The sequence below is a fragment of the Elephantulus edwardii genome, unplaced genomic scaffold (assembly GCF_000299155.1).
Source record: "Elephantulus edwardii isolate Elephantulus edwardi_28Jun2011 unplaced genomic scaffold, EleEdw1.0 scaffold00059, whole genome shotgun sequence".
Classification (NCBI taxonomy): Eukaryota; Metazoa; Chordata; class Mammalia; order Macroscelidea; family Macroscelididae; genus Elephantulus; species Elephantulus edwardii.
Window position 1 is genome coordinate 4,558,020 of NW_006399809.1, and position 17,022 is coordinate 4,575,041.

Consider the following 17,022-nt stretch of genomic DNA (forward strand, 5'->3'; position numbering starts at 1 on the left):
ACCAATAAAAATATTTTTTAAAAAGAGTAATGTCAGTTTAAAGACTCAGGTGTTCCTAATCCAAACCATGGTGTTTTAATTGCTTCCTAGGCATCTGAAAATTGGACAATGAAAAAAAGATATCTTTTAATTGTGGTGTTGGCAAAAGTACCAAATATCCACATGGACTGTCAAAAGAATAAACAGATCTATCTTTAGAAGTGCAATCAGAGTGCTTTTAAGAGGCAAGAATGGTTAAAACTTGTCTCACTTATTTTGGTGACATTTTTAGGAAGAACTAGTCTTTGGAGAAAGACATCATGCTGGAAAGTTAGGGAGTCATCAAAAAAGAAGGCCTTCAATGAGACAGACTAACACAGGGACTACAACAACAGCCTGAAGCATGACAGAAATGATGAAGTTGGTGAGGATACAGCAAGGTTTAGATCTGTTGTTCAGAGGGTCACTATTAATCATAGTGGACTTGTAGGTACCTAGGAACAACAACAATAATCACACACAGAAAGGAATAATTTCCAAGGATTTTAAAAAGTAGCTTGTGGACATGAATCTTAAGATAAATGCTAAGGACAAAATAAAAATAAGCAAATGAACTTTTTTTTAAATTTTGTGTGTGTGTGTGTGTGTGTACACAGTCAAACAGTCAAATCGGATCTGACTGGTACAGGAGACTGTCCCTCCTTTCCCGGTAGAGCATCTGGTGGATTTGAACCGTGTGCCTCTGGTATTGCAGTGCAGCTCCTTGCCAGTAGGCCACCAGAGCTCCCCTGCAAATGAGCTTTTTAAAAAACATAAGTATGAAACAAAATAAGAGTTATAGCTGTTAGTAATATTGACACTGCTCGGAAATACTTTATATATGGAAAGATAATACTACTAAGTGATAACATGAATGTGCTTTAGGAACTAAGACTTTCAGTGGTAAGAGAAAAGATGTAACTACCCAACTAAAAAGATATAAATGTTATCATGTTAACTTAAATAAGAAATGAAACTATGTTCTCCGGACTTCTTTTTTATTTAAATATGTATATCCTAACATTGACTCAATGTCATTGAGCTGGAACTGATACACAGCTGATCCTTCATTGTGTTTCTTACCCTGTAAATCTGGTGACCTAGTGAGTAAGGAGTTGTGTTGCCAACTCAAAGGCACATGGTTCAAATCCTTAGGGCCCCACAGGAAACAGATGGGACACTCTCCTCTTGTGTAATTTACTACTGTTTGTTACATACTGTTGAGCCAGAACCAATTCATAGCTGAGCCTCCAGTGGGTTTTCAGAGGCAGTAAATCACATGGAAGGAGACTGCCCATCTATTTCTTGGGGAGCACCTGGTGGATCTGAACCATGTGCCTTCGGGCCTGTGTGATTTATAGCCTCTTAAAATCTGTTGGTGGATCAGCTATGAGTTGGTTCCCACTACACAGTACACACAACAGAGTGCTTAAGGCGCTGTGCTGCCAACCCAAAGACAACAGTATGAACGTACCAGCTTATCTGTGGGAGAAAGATGGGCAAGCTGCTCCCGTGCATTTTACAGACTCTGAAAACCAGCTGCAGGGCAATATAGGAGCTGAGTCCAACTCCACAGCAGTGACTGATTTCTGACTTTAGACTGTCAATGGAGGAGATTGCCCATCTTTCTCTCTTGGAACCACTGGTGGTTTTAAACCATCAGAGAAGTTAGCAAGGTTAGCAAGCAGTGCAAATTCTTAACATATGTGCCCCCAGAGCTCCCAATGATTAAAAGGCCATGAAGTGATGGTAAGCCAAGAGCAATGAGAAGATTCGTGTCCCAGCTGCAGCAACATTCCTACCAAAGCAAACCAGAGTTTCTTAAATGAATGACTAGTTTTAGTTCTATAGCAAAAGCTATACACTTTACACCAGAAGCAAAGAAATGACTAAAGACTAGTGAGTTGAGTTTGATGAACACAAGACTAACACACCAAGGGCCCCAATGGTTAAAGGAAATCATATATGAGGGAGCAGAAAGAAAAAAAAAAGAAATGTGATCCACTAAAACACTCCTCAGCATCTTCAACAAATCCCATGGCCATCAAGGCAAGTCTCATACAGAGTGATCCTCCCCCAGTGGTTTCCAAGGCTATTAGCTCATTATGGGAAGGCACTGCCCTTCTTTCTCCCCAGGAGCAGTTGGGGGATATGAACTGTTGATCTTCAGTGGGCAGTGAAAGGCTAAATGGAATAAAGCGATTATATTTTTAAACAACCACAAAAAAACCAAGTTTTTGCTCCTACTTGTTACAGTTCTACCTTCCTAGAGACTGGGAATTTCTGAATGTTTCAATGTCAAATCCACTTCTGAAAGTCTCCATAATAATGAAATGAAATTAGTATTCTCAGTATTGCTTCTTTGGTGTGGATACCTCATTATGCACTGCAGATTATAAGACTTGGTTTCTAATTTTAGATTGGTATGTGCAATAAATGTCAAATGAATTCCTATTAGAAATGGCAAAGCAGTGGGAGATTTTGAATGCATGCCTTAACTAATGTAACAAAGGAAAGATACAGGAAGCTCTGCTTCAAATGCCAAGTGGAAGCAAATAGGGAACTAGGGAAAGAAATAACGAAGTGGTTCTAATAAATTTAGACAAATCACAGTCTCCCAAACACAAAGCTTCTTCTGATTTCTTTTAATATAGATGTTTTAGGACACTTGGTAGGTATAAAACACATTTCTAATTGCAGACTAGAGATTAGAACAATATAGTCAGGATACTTATAGTTGCAACATTACATAAAAGTTATTGTTGTTGCTGTGTGCACTCTAGTCAGAACCAACTCATAGCTGACCCTCTAAGCAGGTTTTCAGAGGCAGGAAATCACCTGGGCGCAAATAGCCAATCCTTTCCTCTCAGAAATGCTGGCAGATTTGAACTGCGTGCCTTAGTGATTGCAAGCGCAACTTTTTACCACTTAGGCTACCACAGCTCCCTAGCAGCCAACAGATCAGAATATATAGCTGAGGATACTTATAATTCAAACATTATGTGAGATAAAAGTTATTACGGCTGAAAGCAGCAGGGACTGTTGGCCTAAAACATAATATTTTCTTTTTTTTTTTTTTAAATTTAGGTTGTTTATTTTTCATTTCAATGAACATCTACAGAGATTTTGGGATAATCTTTGCTTTTAAGACTTTCTTAATTTTAAGTACTTAGCAGCTTCTAGTTCAGAGAAAGTTTTAATGAATTAAGGATCCACTGTTAACACAAAAAGAAAGTTTAAAAAAAACCCAACTCTCACAAAAATAGCCCAAAACACAGGGTTTATTTCTCTTTTTATAAGCTTAGGATGAGAAAATGCTTCTCTAAAAAAATAAAAGAAAATGCTTCTCTAAGTAAACTACTAAACCCACATTTCTCAAAGGAAGACATTGACAAATCTGACTCCACAATCATTCATGTTTTTCTATTGCAAAGGAAAAAGAAACAAACTTAAAAAGTCTGAGGTGTAGATTAGGAGACACTATCTGCAACAGATATAAATCAGAAGATGAAAATAGTTTCACAGAAGTCAAATGGCCAGTGATTCAATGACAGGATAAGGACAAGTTTCATGATCAATAACAGAAATAGCAACAATGATTTACTAATCTGATTAAGGATTAATGAAGGCTGGCTTAACTGGTGATGGCCAGATTCCGGGGGAAGATTTCCTCATATATTACTGACGGGAATGTACGGGGGACATTAAAAATATCCCTTTGGCAGGGTTTACGGACAGAAAGTTCACCACAGATTGTTTTATAGATTGAATTATAGAAATACCTGACAATGTAATACTTCAGAGCTTTTACAAAGAATATGGTAGATCTATATTCAATAATATTACAAGATCTATTTTTATTGTAAAATTGAAAAAACAAGCCATAGAGGCATGTAATCCTAGTTCACTGGTAGAAAAACAAACCAACCCAAACTCTATCTTAGAGGCCTGACTTAATGCACTTGCTTAACTATATAAAAAGCAACAAGGACTTGTTTAGCTACAGAGAAGGGGAGTGGAAATCTGGGTGAAGAATACCTCACTCTTCACTATCTTTTTCCAGCACTATGTATAAACTTTTCTCTTAACAAGTATATATTAATGTATTACTGTACAACAAGAATTTCTAAAAAAGATAATGTATTTCTACTAAAATTCTTTTTCCAATATAAAGTCAGCTATCTTGACACAACAAACTACATAGTAAACCATGCCTTTATGATGTCTCTCTCTCACTCCTTCCCTTCCTCCCTCCTTGTCATTAAGTCGGAACTGACTCAAAGCTGATCTGCCAGCACGTTTTCAAGGGTGTAAACCAAACAGGAGATTGTTCATCTTTCTCCTGAGGCGCTACTGGGGATTTATTTAAACTACGAGGAAAAAAGCAGGGCCTTTAGATTAGCAGTACAACGAGAGGACTATGCCACCAGAGTTCCCTGGTTCAGTTTCTTTGAGATGACACCTAAAAATAAAAGCAATCTTGGAGTTACAATTTAAAAACTAGAGCATTTTGCTAGGACACTGGTCATGTTCAACTGGATGAACACGGTACCCAGGTAGTACAAAGGTGGTTTGCCCAGATGGTTCCTTGGCCTCTGGGCAATCCCTATGACAAGTATGCAGGCCATGCCCCCTGTTCAACTGCTCTGGTGGCCATGATACTCGTTCAGAGGATAGAATGAAAATCTCTTTCTGAAACTTCAATCCACTGGTCTCACTTGGAATTAAGAGCAGGGTAAGGTTTAAGCCCTTAAGATCTTTGGGGTACTATGGATCTGTCAGCACAATACTTTGAAATGTAATAGAAATCAATTATAATAATGCTTGCTATCCCAGAAAATTTGTGATCAGGACTCTAGTACTTGATGACACATAAAACCAGAGATACTGTAGGGAGTTCCAACCAGTTTTTAATAAAATGGTGCTAAAATAATGTGGGCAGTAGAGTTGGCCAGACCCAGACCAACAATCAGCCACTAACAGCCCTAGGACACCCTTGAACCAGTTACTTAATCTCTCCACATTCTAGTTTCTGTCTCTAAACAGAAGAGCATGTCTCACATAGTTAAGGGTAAAATGTTTAGTACTTTCCAGAGTCCTGAGTATGAGCTCATCTTACTACTGGATTAACTACTTCCTCAGCAAAAGTCCATTCTGGCCTAACTCTGAGTAGGTGCTGCAAGTTTCTTTTACTTCGTCACTGAGTTACACTGAGAGCCGTTCTCTAGGATGTCACGGTGTTCACTGGCAACGTGCAGGCAGCTGACCAATAACCCCAACTCAACTACCCTGGAGTGGAATATGACTCACAGTAACCCTTAGGCTTAGGCTGCAAATTGTTACAGGAAATGACTACCAATTTTTTAGTAGGCGGATTTGAACTGCCAGACTTTTTTTTTATTAGCAGCTTGACATGTTACGCACTAAACCAAGAGGACACTATCTGTCCTTCATGAAAGACTTAAGAATACCCAGGAATGTGTACATAAGAAACACCTAGGGATCTTGTTAAAGTGTTGATGATTCAAGTATCTGGAGGGGAAATTAAAATACTAAGTAGAGGGTAGAACCAGAAAGAACTGGTTCTAAGTCATGCTAGGAAACTGAGCTGTCTCAGTTCAATACTGAAAATGGTCTCTAGCAGGACAATATGTAATTGGGAGAAGGATTAAAAAAACCAGACTTCCCCCAGAAGGCCTTCAAAGAAAAAAAATTAGGAGATGGGGAGAGGGTGAGTGGATGGCACAGAAATACAGGCAGTGTTTCCCCTTTCAGTCTAGGGGAAGGCAGGAGTACTAACTGGCACTTCAGGATCCTCTTATCTGAATTCCTTTATTCTGGGAGGCATAGTCACTTCTGACAACAGGGTTAGGTAGGAATGAGATCAGAGGCCAGGAAGCTCAAAGTTAGCAATATGAGCTTACACAATTCCTTTAAAATTATCCAGCCTATGGAGACAAGAAAAAAAACAAGGTAGGATTTGGGTCAGGAATCCTGCCAGTACCAAGGCGGGGTAGGGTGGTGTGGAATGAAACCGTGGTGTTTCATGCTTGAATGTCTCTCAGAAACCGTTGGAGAAGTGACATAATCCTAATATATTGTACTTCAGCATTCAACACATATTAAAAAGAAAATTCTCTCCCTGAAAGTCCCATAAAATCTCTGAACAAAATGAAGCTGAGTTAAAGGTACTATTTTTAACAAGATGGAGTAGTAGGGTCACATTTTACCTTGTCAACATTAGCTCTCGTCTTAGCAGATGTTTCCACATAGTTAACATTCCACTGATCAGCTCTGTTTTTTGCCTCTTCCACAGAAACCTGCCTTTTATCCTCTAAATCTGATTTGTTACCAACCAGCAGAAATGGAACATTCTCATCTTCTTTTACTCTTAAAATCTGCTCCCTGGAGAAGGAAAAATCAGAATAAAATATTACCATTACTTTTACATAATAACAAATAGTCATCTTCAACTAGCACTTATTTATATTTACTATGTTTCTATAAATATATATTGGGAAAAGGGTGGGCAAGCCCCTCTTGTGTGATCTACTGCCTCTGAAAACCTGCTGGAGTGGCAGTTGGTCCTGACTCAGCAGCATAAAACATACATACATACACACATATACATACATACATACATACATACATACATACATACACACATACGACATAATGCATTGGGAAAGCCAGTTGTCTGGGACTTCGCCACATTATGGAGGAACAATGATGTCAGTTTGAAGACCAGGTGTGCCTGATTCAGGCTGTGGTCTTTTCAATCATTCTCTATGCATCTGAGAGCTGGACAATGAAAAAGGATGACAGAAGAACTGATGCCTTTGAGTTGTGGCATTGTAGAAGAGTACTGAATATCCCACACTACCAAAAGAAGGTATGTTTTGGAGAGAGAGCAGTTGAGTCACCTTGGAAGGAAAGATGACAAAGCTTTGCCTCACATACTCTGGGCATGTTGTCAGGAGGGGCTATTCTTAGAACATCACACTTTGAAAGGTGCAGGGTGGCAAAAGAGAAGACTCTAAACCAGATGGGTTGACATGATGACTGCAGCAACAGTCTCGAGAATATCAGAGATAGATGATGGGGATGGCACCGGGTAGGGCAGGGTTCTGACTTATGTTCATAGACTTGCTATGAGGTGTACTCAACTCAATGGCACCTAACACCTGAGAGATAAGGAAACTGAGGCACAGAAAAATTCTGTAACTTGCTTGTTCTTGTTGTGGTGTACCACAGAGTCAGAACCGACCCACAGGTGATCCTCCTGCGAGTTTTCAGAGGCAATTAATCACTCAAGAGATGATTGCCCATTCTTCTGTGGAGCAGTGGATGGTCTTGAACTGCGTACCTTCAGGATTACAGCGCAGCTTCTTGCCACTAGGCCACCAGAGCTCTGTAACTTGCTTAGAAGTAGACAAATTAGAATCTGAACCTGAGCAACGTCACTTCAGGGCATGTACTCAACTTCTACACTGGATGCCACCATGGGCTATCGCTGGGAAACAAACTTTGTTCAAGAAGGTTTAATTCTCAAAAGTTCTTCATGACACCACAATTCTGATATGGAATGGACACTAAGGCATTCATTGGACATTATAGTGCATCTCTCCATGTTACAGAACATTTTCTCTGCATGGCAGTTACCAATGAGCAGAGGGTGACCATTCTTATTACATACAAACAGTTAACAGCTCAAATCCATGTAGGAATGCTTGGTAAAAGTAAAAGGAACACTCTCAGTCACAAAAGAACAAATATTGCATAGGGCTACTGTTGTAAAACAGGACTGACATAGGGGCTGAGGGAAGGCAGAGAAGCAGGGGAGGAATGATGTATATTGCATTGAAATAGATGAGGAAGGGAACTGTTTAAAAGGGATATGTGATTAGGTATTATTGTCAGGACAGGAGTCCAGAATGAAGGCTGCACAGTGCAGTGGACTTGGGGGGGAGGGAGTGCATAACAACGAAAGAGGGGTTTTTTTGTTTGGGTTTGGTTTTTTTTGTTTGTTTGTTTGTTTTTTACTTTTCAAGGAGAAAAGTGCAACAATGAATGACTGGAAACCCTAAGTCTGTAAACTCATTAAAATTAATAATTAAAAAAGGAAAAAGGAATGTGTGGATCATATAAAGATCATTTTATCTTTTAGAAAAAAATGTTCTAAATCCAAGAGTTTTGATCTGTTGTACATGGGCCACTATGAGTCAGAGTCAACTTGCAAGTACCTAATAACAGCAAAGAGCATATTTGAAAAGGGGGGGCAAAAGAGAGTAAGAGCCTCAGTGGGACAGACTGACACAATGACTGCAACAATGGGCTTGAGTGCATCAGAGATGATGAGGATGGCACTGGACAGAACAGGGTTCAGATTTATTGTTCACAGCATTGCTGTGAGTCATACTTAATTCAACATTACATAACAAAAACGATTCTGTCAATATTTCTAGGGTGCCATCCTGTAAACACAGCCCTGCTTTCCAGGGATGCCAAAGTGAAAATGTGTGCCCCTGGAATGATAGAATACAGGAGTATCACAGGCTTGCTTAGTAAATGGGTTTACACACTACTGCTTAGAACAGTATATCGCATATGATAAATGCCATGTAATGTTAGGGGGTATCACGGACTAAACTATGTCCCCTAGAATGTTGTTGTTGTTATGTGCCGTCGAGTCGTTTGTGACTCACAGCGACCCTATGTACAACAGCCCTAAACCCTGCTCTATCCTGTGCCAATCTCATTGCCTCTGACACACCCATCCCGATTACTCCAGTCACTGAATCAATCCACCTCATAGAGGGTCTTCCCCTCCTGCGCTGTCCCTCCACCCTCCCAAGCATGATGTCCCTCTCCAAAGACCTGTCTCTCCTTACAACATGTCCAAAGTATGTCAGGCGAAGCACCAGAATCCTTGCCTCTAAGGAGCAGCCTGGTTTAACCCTCTCTAGGATGAATCTGTTTGTTTTCTTGGCAGTCCATGGTACTCTTCCATTCAATACTCTTCTCCAGCACCACAGCTCAAAGGCGTCAATTCTCCTTCTATCCTCCCTAGTCACTGTCCAACTCTCTGATGCATAACAAGCGATTGCAAAAACCATGGCCTGTATCAGGCGCACCTTAGTCTCCAGAGAGACACCGTTGCTCGTGAGTGCTTTAGAGAGGTCCCTAACAGCAGACTTTCCCATCAGAATACATTTTTTTATTTCCTGGCTGCTGGTGCCAAGAGTGTTGACCGTGGAGCCGAACAGACTGAAGCTGAGAACAATCTCAATCTCTTCACCATCCATCCTGATGCTACCAATATGTATATAATGATACAACATGGAAGCTATGATCTCTTAAACCAAACAACACTAGTAGGATTAGGAGTGAAATGTCACCTGCTCAATTACAATTGACCCGCTAGTGGGTTTTCAGAGTCAGTGTACTGCATGGGAGGAGTCTGCCCATCTTTTTTCCTGATGAGCTGCTGGCGGATTCAAACAGCCTGTCTTTGGCAACACAACTCCCAGGACATAAGCTAGAACCAAATCAGCTTCTTTCTTCATTTGTGGACACGACTGTCCTCTAGGTTCAACCATTTCATGAAGGCTTACCAGTTCCTTCTTCCTTCTGACCTGCCCTGTACTGATCACTGCCCATGTTTTTCTGCTTTATCACTAACCTGTTCTTATTTTAATGACCTTTAATATTTCTACCAGAGCTTATATATATTTATACACACACACATATACACACGTATGTGTGCGCGTGAATATGAAATTAAATAATATCTATGATTGTTGCTATTATGTGCAGTCGCCGATAACTCGTAGCGATCCTATGTACAACAGCTCTGAACCCTGCTCTGTCCTGAGCTGACTTTATTGTCTCTGACACAATTACCCTGATTACACCGGTCACTGAGTCAATCCAATTCATCCAGGGTCTTCCTCTCTTGCACTGTCCCTCCAACCTCTCAAGCATCAAGTTCCTTTTCAAGGACTGTTAACTCCTTACAACATGCCCAAAATACGTCAGATGGAGCTTCAGAATCCTTGAGCAGCCTGGCTTTATCTTCTCCAGGATGAACCTGTTTGTTCTCCTAGCAGTCCATGGTATATTCAATAATCTACTCTAGCACCACAGCTCAAAGGCATCAGTTCTCCTTTTATCCTCCCTATTATCTCCAGTCATTGTCCAGTTTTCTGATAATTAACAAGTAATTGTGAAGACCATGGTCTGGATCATGTACATTTTAAGTCTCCAGAATGACAATGCTGCTCTTCAGTACTATGGAGAGGTACCTGACAGCAGGCTTTCTCAATGCAATTCATCTTTTGATTTCCTGGCTGCTGGTACCAAGTGCTGATTGTGGAGCCAAGCAAACTAACACTATTAACAATCTCAATATCTTCATCATCTATCAGGATTCTGCCATTCGGCACAGTGGTAAGAATCTTGGTTTTCTTGATGTTGAGCTTCAATCCATATTGAAGGCTGTAGTCCTTGACCTTCTGCAGCAAGCACTTGAGGTCCTCCTCAATTTCAGTAAGCACGTTGTGTTATCTGCATAATGCAGGTTGTTGGTAAGTCTTCCTCCAACACTGATGTCACATTCCTCCTCATAGAGCCCAGATGATTTGTTCCGCATACAGATTAGAAAGGTATGGAGATAGGACACATCCCTGGACCATACCCTTCCCAATTTTGAATGATGCAGTGTTTCCTTGCTCTGTTCTGACAACTGCCTCCTGGTCCAAGTATAGGTTTTGCATAAGTGCAATCAAATGTTCTGGGATTCCCATTCTTCTCAGATTATTTATGTAGTTATTTGTGAGACAACTCAAGAACTTCATTAATGTCAGTTTTACTTTTGGGAAGAAAGGGAGTAAGACTTAATGGACAGATTAAGTTGGGTGATGGGAAAAGCAATATACCGTAAAGGGTATAATTGTAATCCATTAATTAATCAGTAGTTATTTTTTAAAAAAGTAAATGCCAATTTTATTTGCATAGATTTAGAAAAGAGAAACATTAAAATAAGTAAACTCAGGAAACCGTATCTTCGGATATTCCTTTAATTCTTTTATTATCTCCTGCCATAGAGTTGGGGACAGGAAATGACGTGAAAGTTCAGGGAAACAGCAACATTTACCTATAAAAAAACTCAAGTGTACACTTAGGAATCAACTTCCAATTTCACTTCATTATTCTGCTTTGTTTTTCATGGATTTTTCTCTTATTTTTTCCATTCTTCCTTTCTAATCTCTTGTCTTCCTTTTCCTCTTTTTTTCTCTTTCTGATCTTTAATTAGGAAAAACACATGTTCCAGATCTTTCAGGGGCTTCCATTTATACCTTATCAAAACCAATCACATGGAACATCTTTCAAAATAATTCTACTCTCAGGGACCTTTCCAGAGTACTGAGAAGCAATGATGTCAATCTAGAGACTAAGATACACCTGTTCTAGTCCATGGTCTTTGCAATTACTTGCTATGCATCAGAGAGCTGGATAATGACTAAAAATGACAGAAGAAGAATTGATGCCTTTGAGTTGTGGTGCTAAGGGAAGAGACTTGATCATGGACTACCAAGAAAATAAATAAGTCTGTCTGGGAGCAGGTGAAATGAAGTTTCTCCTTGGAGGCTAGAATTTTGAAGCTCTGTCTCACATACTTTGGGCATGTGGCCAGGAGGGACTGATCTCTGGAGAAGGACATCACGCTTGGAAGGGTGGAGGAACAGGGTTGGAGAGGAAGATCTCGGCTCAGATGGATTGATAGCATAAATAGGGCAATGAGAGTAGGTATATCTGAGTCAGCGAGACTGACTCAGGACAAGACAGGCTTCAGAGCTACTGTACATAGTCGCTCTGAGTAGCAGGTAATTTGACAGCATGTAATAACAACAACGATGTTACAAAACAAAATGTCTATGAATGACTTCATGAATAACCCACATAATTTATAAACTTTCACTAAAAAAAAAAAAATTAAGTTCTTCTTTAGCTTCAAAACAAGTTCTTTTTACTTAAAGAAAAGAGGTCTTCATACCTTTACCAAAACCTGCCCCTAAACCATAAGGATGCCAGGTTTTGATTAGGCAACACAATCAAGTATACTACCTGGCAGTAATACTAGTTTTCTTAAAAATGTTCAATATTACATGCTGTTAAGTGTCTGCATCATGAGAAGATGGCAATGGCCTGCTAAGTATTAAACAGATGCTGAGAATCAGTGACTTAACAAAAGAAACCTTAAAATCTGGGATACAGCTCCATGGTGTAATCAAAATACCAACAATTCTAACACTATTTTACTACAAAGAATACTACTTCAGCAATGCTTAAAGGGACTTGGGGACCTTGGGGCAATCACAAACTCAACTTTTAACACAAAGGACATAAGGATAGCTATTAAGATCGTGTATACTGAATATCTGGGTATAGGTATACATTGTGGAGAGTCATATATTAAAACCAATTAACAAAGAGCTCCTTGTTTCGAGGGAAGAAACTTGTCATACAGAGTATCAGATGAATCACACTGGCCCCTGACATACCTGAAGTCAGCGGTGGCTGCAAAGGATTCCATTTCTGTAATAGAGAAGACACAGAGGAAACCTTCTCCACTTCGGAAGTAATTGTCTCTAATTGCAGCATAGTCCTCCTGCCCAGCAGTATCTAAGATATCAATCTGGACTTCTTCCCCATCCAGCACTACTTTCTTCCGATAGCTGTCTGCTTTGGTAGGCTCATAGTCCTCCACAAACTATAAAAGATGAAATGACATCAATTTTTAAATGATTATATTTACTTTTCAAAACTTTTATTTTAAAATAATCAGGACTCACATGAAGTTGCCAAAACAGTACATAGAAGTCCTGTGTACCCTTCACCTAGTCTCCACCAATGGTTAAAATGACATTAATTTTTATTTTAGACAACTTGGCAGCTTCCACAGCTGCAAAAAGAGAAGGATGAACTATTAGCTTCAGGCTGTTTACAGTTTGAAAGCTGTGCCATGTTCTTCTTCCTTAAAACACTATACTTGCACAAGGTAATTACACATAGATTTTATCAAATCTATCCTTTTCTATGAGATATAAATTATACATATATATATATTTATTATAAATATTAAATATAAATCATCGTGCCAAAATTTTGGAATACCTTGAAAGGAAGTAAATGTGTAGGAAATCACTGAAAGTTATTCTTACATTTTTCTTTCTGAACAATGAACCAACTCAATATGCTCTGTACAGATCAAATCATGAACTTTGAGATTTTTCTACCAACTATCACATAGCTTTAAATGGAAACAGAGATACAATTTTACTTTATCGTGTCTACTTCCAACCCTATAAATCTTGAGCATAGGATCAACTACTGCATCACTTCTCATTTCTGCCACTATGATATCTTTCATTGTTACTATGTGCAATAGACACACGATCCACATACCTACAGAGTTTCAAAATTACTTAATGATTTATCACTAGGTGATAATTTCTGGTCTACCTAATGTCTAGGTAATTATTAAATACACTAGGCAAAGAGTATCTGTAAAAACTATACTTCATTCTACCATATTTCCATGCTAACATTGTGCTGAGCCATTCAGCAAAGGTCAGGCATCTAAATATTCATATTCTCGTTACCCATTATGTACAATGGCTTGGATGAGCTTCCACACTGATTCATGTTGGGAAGCAGGAGTGGCATCCATTTCCTAAACTAGATGCCTCTGGAAACTCTACAAACTCTCTTATAAATGTATAGAAATTATGTGACTTATAGAACAGAGTTCAGGTCTTTTGTGCAGAGCTTACTTTAGTCATATTCGACTAAATAACACTTAACCACTGATAAATGAGATTAGTGCTATTACATCTGGAGGAACAGTCTTCCACTTTGCACATCACTCTTTGTCAATGTGCTATATGAGGTAACCTGAGTTTGCTATGATGCTGAACCTTGTGCCATAGGGATATCAAATACCAAAATGGTTTCCCATTGTGGACAGTGTTTGGTGGAGCTCCCAGTCGTAAAACAGGTTGGGAAGCAGGAGTGGTATCCAATTCCTAATCCACATGCCTCTAGAAACTCTATGAACTTGGGGAAACAACAATAGCTATGGAAAGGCATTAGGTCTTTTGTTCACACCACCACCACCACCACCACCACCATTGTTAAGGAGAAGGGGACTGATGAGGATTAGCTTGATATAAGCTATTCAATGAATAGTATGGAAAAACAGTAGTAAATTAGAAATCTTACTTAAAGTAACATTTCAGTTCTTTTTCTCACCTCAAACTTAACAACAATGGGTACTGTCTATGTGAAAGCAATGATGATGCTTAAGCAACAGAAGAGACAAAGGTGATGAAAATCTCTAAGCTTTTGTAAGGAGACCAGGCTTGCTCCTTGGTGTCTCATCAGATATCACTCTTCTTGGCCAAGATAAATAACCCATCAGAAGTTATGTCCTCATCTGTACAATGAGGATGCCACTACCACTATGCATGACTGTGAAAAAGCATTAGGTAAGAAAGAATGCAGAAAATAAAAAATCTTGCTGTTACTGGGAGGAAAGAGAACTGAGGATGTGTTAATTGGATTACTGACTCGTAAATTGTTAAGATTTGACAAACAGTCCCCCTGGGAAAGAATATACTGGTGTTTATAGGCACACGCTTTGACTATGGGACAACAAACTTTGATGTAAATATGTGTACTGAAACCTGTAACTTGTAGTAACTGTAAACGTAATAACACAACCTGTTTAGCAGTGAGTACAGTGCCAAGCCAAAAACACAACAAATGCCTGACTTTTCCACGAAAGAACACTTGTTATATGTTAATCTCAAGTCACAGGCCCTATACTCAACAGTTCAATTAACTTAAGGTAGGACTTTACTAAGACACTAAAAATAAGCAGAAGTTATATTCCTGAAATGATAGATTCTGTCTTCATTTTTTTTAAACCCCAGTATGATACTGTTTCCTGTATTTGTTTTATAAGCCATGAAATTTTTAAGGAACTTGGGATCTTGACTTGCAAAATCAATTAAGTACTTGGCCCAGAATTTTAAAAATGAAATCTAGCTTCCTAAGATTCAAGAAATCCATCTAAAATAGCCCCAAATTAGGCTAAAGAAAAAGCTCCTGAAAACCCAAACATAGACTTTCATAGTAAGATCAGTACTTACCTCATCATACATAAACTGCAGGGTCAGAGCGGACTTCCCCACACCACCACTGCCCACCATGATAACTTTGTGCAAGGCCAGAGAATTCTGACCCTTGGGCTTATTTGCCGCCATCTTCTGTTGAAGAGTTTTCACCAAAGGATGAAGAAGAAATCTAAAAGGAATTAAATAAGTAGCCCTTAGTACATTCTCCAATATTACAGTGTAGGAAAGAGAAAGCATGTTTTTAGGGTTCAAGGAACTAGTTTTCATTTTGTAGTGATTTTAAATAGATGGCAAATGAAGCACACTCACTCAAGGCAAGAGCCACTCATCAGGGAACACCCAGTAGGCAATAAAGCAAACATGTGGTCCAAAGGGCATTTCTCATCAATAGGTGAGTTTTGGTAAGGGAGCTATATCTAAATGTGAAAATTTCCCACTATAACTGCATGCTGATAGTAAGGCAATATTCAACATATTGAAACAAAACCAAATAGTATACGAAAACAAACTAATGGATCATCTTATGTTAACCTCTGCCCTGCCAACCCAAAGGCAGGTGATTCATATCAGAAGTAATCAGGGTCAGAAGTAACCCTCCAGCAGGTTTTCAGAGGCAGTAAATTGCAGAAAAGAATGCAGAGAAGCTGGTGGGTGTGAACCACGTACCTTTGGATTGGTAGTGCAATTTCTTACCACTAAACCAGAGCTTCCTCAGTCTTACTAGAAATTTTTACTCTGTATTAGGACTTCCCTGCCCTGGTTCTCAAATAGCATCTTCTATTTTTCCTTAGTTACTCTTAGCTCAATTTGAAATTGCCTGTGTGCATACTTTTTTTTTCTTTTTTAAGTGACATTTTATCACGGTTTGATGAAAGTTTACACAATGTTGGTTCCTGTTTGACAATTCTCACACAAAAGATGAATGGCACCTGTTACACTCCATACTGTGTCAACATCCTCTTTGTGCTGTTTGTTTCTAGTATTTTTGCTTCCTTACATCCTTCTCTTCTTTGCTTTGGATTAAACAATGGCTGTTTGGACTTCTACAGATGTTTTGTTCAGAGAGCACCAATTTAGCAGGCAAGATATTTGTGTGTCACTGCTTTTCTGCTAAAAGGAGACAGTTTTGGCTCAAGGACTAAAGAGGTTTTCAAGGCAATGGTATTGGGAAGTCTCCTGGTTTGAGTGGTCCAGTTAGGCTGGATGTCTTTAAGAACTCAAGTTTTGATCTGTATTATTCTTTCATTCTCATCAGGCTCATGTATCCGAGTCAGATGGGTCAGCAGAGAGAATAGATGGGCACTATCTAGTTCTTCTGGTCTCAGGATAGGTGAAAACATGGCTGGTACAAGCTGTCAGACTTAGACTTGTTTATTTCTGATACCCTGTTTCTCTTTGAATCCTGAGGAGTACAGACCATTAGCTGCATCTTAGATAGCCACTGCAAACTTATAAAACCCCAAACACTACTTATTTCAACTAGGGTGCAGAACATGAACTATAAATTACACCACTGCTTCATGACTACTAGTTTCATGAAACTAGTCTTGAACTTTCAAATCCAAAAACTAACATGGAAAGAGTCTGGTTCTGTCTGAGGAGTATCTGTAGTTGTGTCTTTAATGAATATATGTCTGTTCACATACATCTCCATTTGCACAGGTATGTACTTGTCCCTAGCCATATATGTGTAAGTCTGCACAAGATCTACCCTCAGTTTTTGGTCTTTCTTGGAATGGCAGCATCCTTACACATGCCAATTAGTATTCTTTTTTCATGAGTGCTGCTGATTGGCATACTCTAC

General features: G+C 39.1%; 1 protein-coding gene across 1 annotated transcript in view; it reads right to left on the minus strand.

The window, feature by feature from the left end:
• Nucleotides 1–15,347, minus strand: part of RALA (v-ral simian leukemia viral oncogene homolog A (ras related)) — a 20,229-nt gene extending 4,882 nt beyond the window's left edge. The window contains exons 1-3 of the mRNA XM_006887580.1: nucleotides 15,234–15,347; nucleotides 12,582–12,790; nucleotides 6,249–6,423 (exon numbers count right to left, since the gene is read on the minus strand). Of these exons, the coding sequence (XP_006887642.1) occupies nucleotides 6,249–6,423; nucleotides 12,582–12,790; nucleotides 15,234–15,347 (498 nt within the window). The remainder of the gene's footprint in view (nucleotides 1–6,248; nucleotides 6,424–12,581; nucleotides 12,791–15,233) is intronic.
• Nucleotides 15,348–17,022: the final 1,675 nt, after the last annotated feature.